The 10,061-nt window shown below is 34.6% G+C and overlaps 1 protein-coding gene and 1 long non-coding RNA gene across 2 annotated transcripts; one reads left to right on the forward strand and one right to left on the reverse strand.

Moving 5' to 3' along the window:
* On the reverse strand, positions 1-2,631 carry LOC123548488 (uncharacterized). The gene is made up of 2 exons (XM_045335784.2): positions 2,549-2,631; positions 1-2,295 (listed from the first exon to the last, which is right to left on the reverse strand). The coding sequence occupies exon 2, from the start codon at positions 2,292-2,294 to the stop codon at positions 162-164; it is 2,133 nt and encodes a 710-aa protein (XP_045191719.2). The 5' UTR covers position 2,295; positions 2,549-2,631; the 3' UTR covers positions 1-161.
* Positions 2,632-5,305: 2,674 nt separating this feature from the next.
* Positions 5,306-9,778, forward strand: LOC123548487 (uncharacterized). The gene is made up of 2 exons (XR_006685896.2): positions 5,306-6,341; positions 7,239-9,778. It is a non-coding gene; the product is annotated as an uncharacterized LOC123548487 (long non-coding RNA).
* Positions 9,779-10,061: the final 283 nt, after the last annotated feature.

The raw sequence follows: 10,061 nt of genomic DNA on the forward strand, positions 1-10,061 counted from the left end.
ACGCAAACGCACACACATACACACACAACAAACATTATGATGTTTCCGTTCATGAAATGATCTCGGTACAGTTTCAGACTCAGTAATACCAAGATATGATGAGTAGTTCTTGTGTTGTTTATCTTTCCCGTATTATACTCCACTGTTTGTATCTTAACGACTTATCCATTCACAAATACATAAAGTAGTCTACATATATGGAATTTTGCGGCGTTGTTTCTTGCTCTGATATTGAGGGATATCATATAGCAGCGAAGAGCATCTTTAATTCGCTTTTCCTGTTCCATGCATTGTCCCAGTAAATTCAGTGCCGTTTCTCTGTGTTGGAGGTTTCGTTCTGTATCAATCACTGCGACGAAATTTGAGAGTGCCCAATGTTGATCTGCTACTCTATGAAAGTGACCATATATTTTGTATTGCAGGAAGTAGAGGTAAGGGAGTGAATCGACTACTGCCCAGTCCATCCAGAAGTCAGTGTTTGGGTCCCTATCGAGGATGTCTTCTTGTGTAGATCGAAACATTTCATATTGTAGCTGTCGTGGAACACAGCACATTTCATACCGAGTGAATCTAACACAAAACGCTATGATATGTTTAATGAGTTCTTCATTTCCAGAGTTACATTTATTTATGAATTCTGGTCTTAAGCAAGGCGCGCCTTGAGAAAAACATCCGCAGATAGGTTCAACCGTGTTCAGGTAATACTTTTCTTCAATATTTCTCAGCACAAACTCAGCCCTTTCCATATCTCCTGCACAGTATAAAGCAGACGCAAGTTTCAGTTTCCCGGATGACACGTCAGAATTCAGACCTGCTGATAACCATGAAAGTGCTTCTGGGGATATACTTTCAGTCATGTGAATGTCCTGAGATGCTATCACAGATCCCAGTGAAGAGGACAGTGGAGCTAATAACAGCACAAACGCAGACTTTTCTAAACTATTCAAATCCATTTCTCTGTATAAACTAGTGAGTTTAAACATCAAATTTGATAATGTAACATGCATCATTCCATTTTCATCACGCATCAGTTCTCTTAGAAGTTTTTGGTGATTGGAAGTTATATAGGTGCTCATATCGATCAAAAGCCGATATGAAATTATTGCACTTACTTCAGCTGGAGCTTGGTAAATAACATGCTGAAAAGCTTCATCCATGTTCATCTTCACCTGCAGTCTCCTACCAAGGTCATCAGTGGGAATCTCCAGCAGTGCACGACCATCACTTTGTATGATATTTTGTAAGATTTCAAGAATATTTTGTTTGTTACGAGGAGAAATTCTTCTGGTCACCAGGTTGTTTTCTGGTATCATAAAATGAGGACAGTTTTCTTGTCTGACAAAATTCTGCAAAAGTTTAAGGCAGCATATCAAACACCAAAGTAAATTGGTTTGCTGCCAGTTATTTGAAATTGTATTTTGTATACAATGAAATAAAACAGTTTTACACATGTAACTTGAAAGGACATCATTACACTGAGGATTTATGAATGTTTTAAGAATCATCTTCATGAGGATGTAACATCTTATTTGTGTGATGTTTAAACTGAACATAAGACATCGCTCAGCCTGAACAGTAGAAATTCTCCATTCAATTTCCTCATACTGACCACTCTTACTGCTCACTGGTACTACAAAACATCCTGTAGTCTCACAATATCTCTTCATTTCTTCTGTAGGCCATCCACCTATACCACATCTTACTAACCAAGGTCGGGCTTCTACAGGCCATGATTTACAGTTATTTGCAGGAACAAAATCTTGATCTGCACAACCTGACCGTCCTTTTGACGATGATGCAGGACCATTTATTACACTTCCCGCAATATCAACTATATTATAAAATGTGTTCTTCATCAGCCATTTACCACCGCTGATTGTAAATCGTCTATCTAGTATATGTTCAGGTACGGGAATGGGTAGAGAAAGAGGCTCATCGTCCCTCAGACGTTGTAGAAGACAGTAGCCAGGCGACGTGGCATCATCCTTGATCATCAGCAGATTTTGTATGCCAGGTTTCCACTCACCCCAGTCTTGTATCACATGCATTTCGCTGCAAACGAGTATATCAATGTCTGAATTGAGCCCGTTTGTTGTCGATCCTTCGGACCTACTTCCAAAATGATATATGGGAGTTGGCCCATGCAGTGAACTGAATGTTGTGGTCAACATAGTTTCCATCAACAAGAACATCCTCCTCCTCTTCAATACCATTTTCTCATTTACGCCAATCTCACTGAGAACCTCAGACAGTTTCAATGATACTGTCCGGAAATAATCTGGATCTTTAGACATTCTGAAAAATGTAAGAGGTCAGTATTTACACGTTATCATTGATTACTTTGCACGAAAGCTACTGATTAAGCATGGTTCAATATAACATTTATCAATCTCTGTAAAATTCCTGTTGCTCCATTACTGAACTGATTGTGAAAAGAGGTTAATATCTAAAGCACAAAATAAATTTTCCATTACATAGTCGTGTAACATTTTAGCCATAATGAAATGTAATTATATGTACCGTTCATAATTAATATTGATGCACTTACCTTGAATTTAATATTTCACAAAATATGCTTGAAATTATGACTCCCTGTTGTGAAAGACATATGAGAAAACGAAAAGTAGAAAATTCAGTCGGAAATTTTATCCAAATTTACTTCCTCTTTCGGTTTTATTCAACTAAGAGGAGTAATTCATCCACCTTATAAGACAAAACCAACTGCTCCTAATCCCCCTTTAAAGATACGCTTAGTATTTATATTACCCTGTCAAAGAAAAATGTGTTTAAACCTCAGCATAAAAGAAATATTACACATTTCCTAATAGTAACGTATTTAAACGAAGCGCTAAGGCATGCACAGAAACGTAGACTGCATGTCCAGCGTAATGTTGTGTATTTGTAGAAGCTAGAATATCGATAACCAAGGGCCAACAATTTCGAGTCCATTATGTGTTGACTACCATCTCAGTGACTCAAACATTTTAACCAAAAAAAAGTTCCATAAAAGTCAGACAGGATCAAACAATATCAGACATGACCCTTGACCCAAACAGAGTTATCAATATCTTAGAGATAGGGACCAGTGTCCTGTTACTACTTTGTTTCATTGGGGTATTTTTTCTGCCAAATAAAAAAATATTATTTAATACATGGCCTAGACAAAATCATACAATGTCATGACTTTTTACTCCCATTACGACTTTGACTTCTGAGACGGGGGCCTTTGGTCGCGTACGACACTCTGTCTTATTTAGACACATATTTATTCCCCCACCCCACCCCCACCCCGCTCCGAAAAAAAAAAAGAAAGAAAAAAAGATTGTTCCATGCTTGCCAAAGCTACGATCCATACTAGCTGTAAAATAACATTTAAGCCCCAAGAACTTGACTTACTATGTCGAGCTAGCCGCAACAGTCACATTGGCAAATATGTCTTGATAAACTTTTCCATAAATATCATATTACAAACTACAATTGTATTACACTGTAAAATTCATATTTATGATCAATATGTTTTTTATTCACAGTATGATGATGTTTCAATTGAGGTACTAAATTGCTACTTCATATGTACAGTTCTGGCATCAATTTTAGTTTTAGCGGCCATTATGATAGTAACAAATACATATACCATACAAATATTTTGCATTCTTGATAATTAACGTAACTACATATTATCAAAGGGGAGTAATATTTGGATTTTTGTAGCAATTTTTAAAATCAGCATCAGTACAAACAACGAATTCTCCAGTCTGGTATGAAAGAATATAAGGATCTGCCTGAGTAAAGTAAAAATGTTATCATGAAATGAGAAGCCTGGCGTTATAAGGGGACAATGTTACAAAGGAAGTCATTCTTTTATTCTATTTATTATATTATTTGTAACTACTCGGGTTTCTTTAACTATTGTTTTTGATCAACTGACCGATTCCGCATATCAGAAAATAAGGAACAGTGGACAAAACTTTGCCCATGACATTGTGGTAAGGCGCTCGATGTTTAAGTAATTTTGATCCCGCAAAAATGAAGAATTCTGTACAACAAACTAAAGTTCATAATTATTTATTTAGGTTGATTGTGAAGCAAGTTCCAATACTTATATTAATCACCCGCGACACCTCATTCCTGATGTAATCCATCGCCATGAGGGTATGAGAGAAAGAAGCCAGTTTCCCTTTTAATGCTGAGCGCCTAGCAAGGGAGCTAAAGTGCTGTTAGTCCGAAACTTTAACTAAAAACAAAGTACTTAAAGTTTTTACCAGCATGAAATAATATATTTTGCTGGATATAGAGTCACGCCGACAATATTTATATCTTATGGCGACTTGACCAGCTATTGATGGTGAAGGAATAACCCAGGTGTCCCTCAAGAGATTGTTTCAGTCACTTGTGGGAACCTGGGGGTAGAACCACCAATCTTTCGTAAGCCCAGTTAACCAGTTGTATAGCTCCCTTACAAGAAAAGTCCTACATCGCAAGCGAGGTATCAAGTCACATTGATGAGGTGCAAGTTATATGACCTCAGTCATCTTTACCACTTGGCCTAGGAGCAACTCAAAAGTACACATGGTTAAATTAAATGTTGTCCGTATATTATGTGAATTTTACTGAATTCTTTTGACATTAGGTATACAAATATATTAAAGAATATTCATTAAAATCCATAAATATATGGATATCGATTAATTTACGAGAATATGAAATATGAGTAATATAGGGAGGAACTCGGGGCTAAGTAAGATTTGGTCCAAGTAATTGGTTTTGTCACAGAGACATCGTTAAGATGTTTGTTGGCATTTGGTTGGACATTTAAATAATAATCAAACTGGAGCACCTTATGAATGAGGCTGGGCGAAATGGAACATTATAAACTGTAAATTAATTATACAATTTGATTTCCCAACATCATATTCTGTTCTTAAGACACTTGGAGCAGAAGTTATACACAACGCACTAAAGAGAGATAAAATAATTATATCTACCTGCTCCAGAAAGTAAACACTTTTGTCCCTTGAAAATAATCAGTGTTACATCGCGTCATGATGTGTCTAATTACAGGTATGCATTTCATGGATAACAACATATCAATACAATAGCTGAATATTTTGATTACTCGTAACAGCAGTTAGGATATCATACTAGTGTTGCAAGCCAGTGCCAAGAAGAAAGTGGACTAAATAGCATAAAACCAGCGATAGGTACATTTCGGTATATTATGACATGTTAATTACGTAAGAAAAAGCATGGATTATATAATGTGTATCATTATCGAAAATTTTCAATGTAATTTCTGAGATTTGGATTAGAATTCAATGACATTTGTTGAATAGTTTAATTGGCAGAGATTATATCAAAGTGTCACTTATATTACATATAAAGAACATGAACTAGTATTAGGTAAAGGAAAGCGGAAAGCGGACGCAGTGGTCCAGTGGTAACACTGTTCGAGCCTCCGGTCCTCCAACTAAAAATACTAAAATTGAGGTAAGAGTCTCGTGTATGGGTGCTTTACATCTGGCACGCTAAAGAACCAGGAAAGCTTCTGGAATTGGAGTGTCTTCTGTATCTTGCACTATCCGCCTACTAACATTCGTAACAGTCTTCTGGAGGAGTCGCCCATATGGGCTACCGGTGGCGACTATAAATAAGCTTACATACACACACACTTAGGTAAAGGATAAAAAAAGTGATACGAATTAGGCTCCCGAAAGTAAAAACAAACCTTAAACGTAATATAAAAAATATCAACTGTCCTAATTACACTGGCTTCTTAGTTTAAACTGAAAGGGTTTTTGTTGTCTACATCCAACTTTATATTGCAATGAACTGCTTTGTCGATAAGTAGATAACTCACATGCATAGTTTTGCTACCGACACAAGTAGCGAGACTCTCGTCAGTGTATCTGTTATGGCCGTCCAATGAGAAATAACAATGTGAATTCGGATACGTTCTGAAATGAATATAAAAATAGGGATAAACTCGTTAATCAATGGGAAATAAAAGTGTGAACACGGATGTAAAGGACACATTCGGAAATGACTATAAAATATGGAGAATCTCGTTGGCCGCGCAATGGGAAATAACAATGTGAATTCGATATAAAGACCATACTCGGAAATGACTATAAAATATGGAGAATCTCGTTGACCGTCCAATCGGAAATAACACGGATGTAAAAGACATATTCAAAAGAACATAAAGACTGTTTGATGAAAGTTTTGAATTTTTCGGAGAGCCAAAACATCTTTCACATTGGTTATAAGAATGTTAGAATGTTATGTGCATGTCGTCACGCCCAAGTGATCGTTTATCAGAATGAGGAAGTTAAAATACCAAGGTTAGTTTTTATTTTTTGTTTGTTAAGTTTAAATGAGTCATTGAAACAATGCTGTTACCGGATATACGTTTCGTAGTAATTGTCAATAGGGAGTAACAGAATGAACTGGCAATGATAATATGTGTGCAATACCATGTTATTTATCTTTTAATGTCTGGTGGTCAGCGTTTAATTTTTTTGAGATGCATGAAGTATCCGAAGGTATATTTCAGCAATGAGGTAATGTGTCGTGCATTCATGACGGAATGTACTCCTAGGACTGCATGAAAAAAAGCTATGCCATAGATATATGATTACTGCGATGATGATGATGATGAAGATGATTATTATTATCATCATTATTATTATTATCGATTGCTACTTTATTGTATTATAGTTTTCTTATTTTTGATGTCTAACTCAGCAGCAGTCTTTCAGTGGCGTGTTACGGTTTTTTTAACTAAGTCATGTTTAACATTCTTTACTTTTGGGATCATGAGTCAATTCATCTGTAACGGGGGCGTGGTATAAAGCACATTTTCATGAAGTCTGTTATTGTATTGTTTGGCTGCATTCTATTGATCTTAGATGTCATTATCGAACACAACAGCAGTTAGCAAGTGCAAAAGTGGCTGTTCTGTAAAACTTTCCGTTATTTGGACCCATTTCGCCGACGTTCAGTCCATATAACTGTGAACAGAATGCCTAGAATACATTAATAGGAGTGTTGCATATTTCATAACATGCATGAAACAGACTCGACAAACCAGTATGCTTCGTTGCATTGTACACTTCTAAATTATCTCCTGGGGCTTTAATATTGATCTTATTCTGTATAAACCACTAGTAGATGGCCTTTCGGTATATCATGTTTTGTTGCATTTAACGAATCAACTTTCATATGTTGTATTATTTCAGATTACTGCCATTAACGACTAACAGTCAATGGTGTGAATGTTTCATTACTGTGAATCTGGTTTCGAGATCATGGCATAAAAGTCGTCTGGGATAAAAGTTTAGCTTACATTATGGTATATGAACCGCCAAGTATGTACATTTCTTGTAACAAAAACAAGTGGAAGAAAGTTCTTAAGACTTATAGTTAGTTTCTAGATGAGGTATTTAAAACCTGATTCGAAATTTATAATGTAATTTAAGATCAAGCTTATCGTCTGTAATGAGAAAAAAAACTTGGTATTAAAGGTATAGTAGATTGAAAATATAAACATTTTCTACATAGATGAAGTTAATTCAACATTCATACATAACGTGAATAATACTCGTACACACGGTCTAGGTCAACATGACCGTGAGTATTATTAATTTGTCGATCTTAGATTATACATGATTTCCTGCAAAAATGCATCTCATTGTGACAAATAAGTTTGTTGTATTTAGTCTGACAAAATGTTATGATAACAATTGAAACATTTACATTTACATAATTATAGATTTCGTAAATATATACTCGACATGTTTATGTATATAAACATATTTATGCAGTAGTTTTAAAGTAGTATGGTACACGTAATATTTACATGTATAGCTAAGCGCAGTATAAATGTTGTTCCCGCATGACATTTAATTATGGATGGAGCTCTACATACATAATTAAGGTAGTTCTGCACGCTTAATTACCCGTAGCTGACGCTTTAACGTCATTTACCCAGAAAACCTAGAATAATGCCTGTTATCCGTTATACGGGTAGAATGAATGTTGTTCTTATCTCATGTATTAAATGTTAAAAAATCAGCTCTACTGTCTTTCTTAAGGTTATTTTTGACAATATGAAGGTTTTGATGTAATGATTCAAAACATAAATTTTAAATAAGCATCGATGTAAGGACTCCAATTGATATTTGGCTATTTAGTGCCACATGAATCTATACATTCATTTTGCCATATGATTGAAAATAGGTAATTCAACAACTATGAGCAGTAATTTTAGAATATACAAAGTAGAACTTTTTCTATACATAAAAACGTCAAAATAGTGCATTTTTTCCTTAGAAATGACCAGAGGACAAATGTTTTTAATCGGTTATACGAAAAATCAAGCACAAGACCCTGTCTTTTTCCATCGGATGATATTCTTTCGGATACAATGATGCTTTGAAAAATATGATTTAATAAAATTCTACATTGTAGAAAATATTTGTTTCGAAAGTACAGAACTACCTTAATTTATAAATTTAGTAATTTTGATGAAGATTTTTTTACATTTGAAGTAGATATCTTAAGCGAAAACGGGAATTAGATATACATGTATGCTATATCTATAATGAAAGCATTAAGAAACCCTAGGTGTTGTTTTTGCACATTTTTATCTAATGTGTTGATGTTGATTTTTACAAATCTTGTTCAAAAGGCAATATAGATATGGTGTAGATATCGTTTTTTTTTATTTTACTAATGATTGATTGTAGGGTAAAAGATTGCGATATAACATGGCGTAATTTGACTGTTATAATACCACAGCGATAAGTCAAAACACTTTTTAATTGCGTTAAATATAATATAAATTGTTGTTTTATCTATTTGATTTAATTCGAGCACCAAACTATACTTTTTAATACACAGTTATGTTTTCCTCATTATACGAATGAGAAAATCATCCATCCTGATATGATTTCAATAATTAATATTGTTTTGTTTAAAAGAATTAGGCTACTCTCATTATCATGTTTTGTTTTTGCATTCAACAGTATTTAAAACTGATAAGTGAAACATAACCACTTCTAACCACTTCACCGTTGGTATCACAATTGAAAGTTTTTTCCTTGCTACAATACGTCTTAACCTCAAAACAACTCACACACTCACAACGCATTCCCGAAACTATTTTTATCCCGTATTATTACATAAGTACTTAAGCTGGTAAGGATAGTCCTTCAAAATGTCTTACAAGTTACTTATCTTGGTATCTCAATATCACAGTAAACTTCCAATGTTTAACCTGAATTTCCATCTGTCATTGCAAAAGTACTACAGGCTGTAATTCGTTTTTTGTACCTTTACCTTCTGTCCTTAACCTTGTATACCACTATCACGATATACTCCCAACATTCTTTGAAATACAAATCTCAATCTGTTATTGCATACTTAAATGTATTAAGTATCACAGGTTTGGCAAGGACAACTTTTCATGATTTGAGAACATGATTATGGTCCTCCCGAGTAAAACTTACCGTCAATGTCATATTTGTTTTTATTTCAGTGCTTGTATTATTCAATGACATAAAAGCTACTTGTTGCAGAAGAATAGTTTTTGACAATGTCGTTACAGTGCTTTCTTTGTACATTTGTACGTGTATTAATTTACTAAGAACGTGTTTTATATATATATAAAGAACTTTAACGTATAGAGGTAAGAGAAAATTTAGTCTTAGTGTATATTTAAGGAGATATTTTTCATTTTCATCCTTAATGAATAAATTAAAATGATACATATCGGCGAGTACAGACACTGCCTCAGTGAAAAAGCGTATGTCAACGACCAAATTCACGTCTTAGTGACAAAGTACACTCTCCGTCTACTCCGAACGTTCTATCACTCTATCTATGTACACATTGTTTCTTTGAAACAAACTTGTTGCAAGGCTATACTATATTAGAATGATAGACATGTTATCAAGTATCTTTGGTGAAAGATCAATAAGAGTGTCGAGTCTTATCCTTAAAGCATGCTGAAATACTGTCCATCCTCCTCCATCAGTGGTCATTTCCTAAAATTATCCATA

The sequence above is a fragment of the Mercenaria mercenaria genome, chromosome 6 (assembly GCF_021730395.1).
Source record: "Mercenaria mercenaria strain notata chromosome 6, MADL_Memer_1, whole genome shotgun sequence".
NCBI lineage: Eukaryota > Metazoa > Mollusca > Bivalvia > Venerida > Veneridae > Mercenaria > Mercenaria mercenaria.

Bases quoted from the DNA above. Each gene is read 5' to 3' on its own strand.
- LOC123548488 (XM_045335784.2), bottom strand. From the start codon at position 2,294: ATGTCTAAAGATCCAGATTATTTCCGGACAGTATCATTGAAACTGTCT.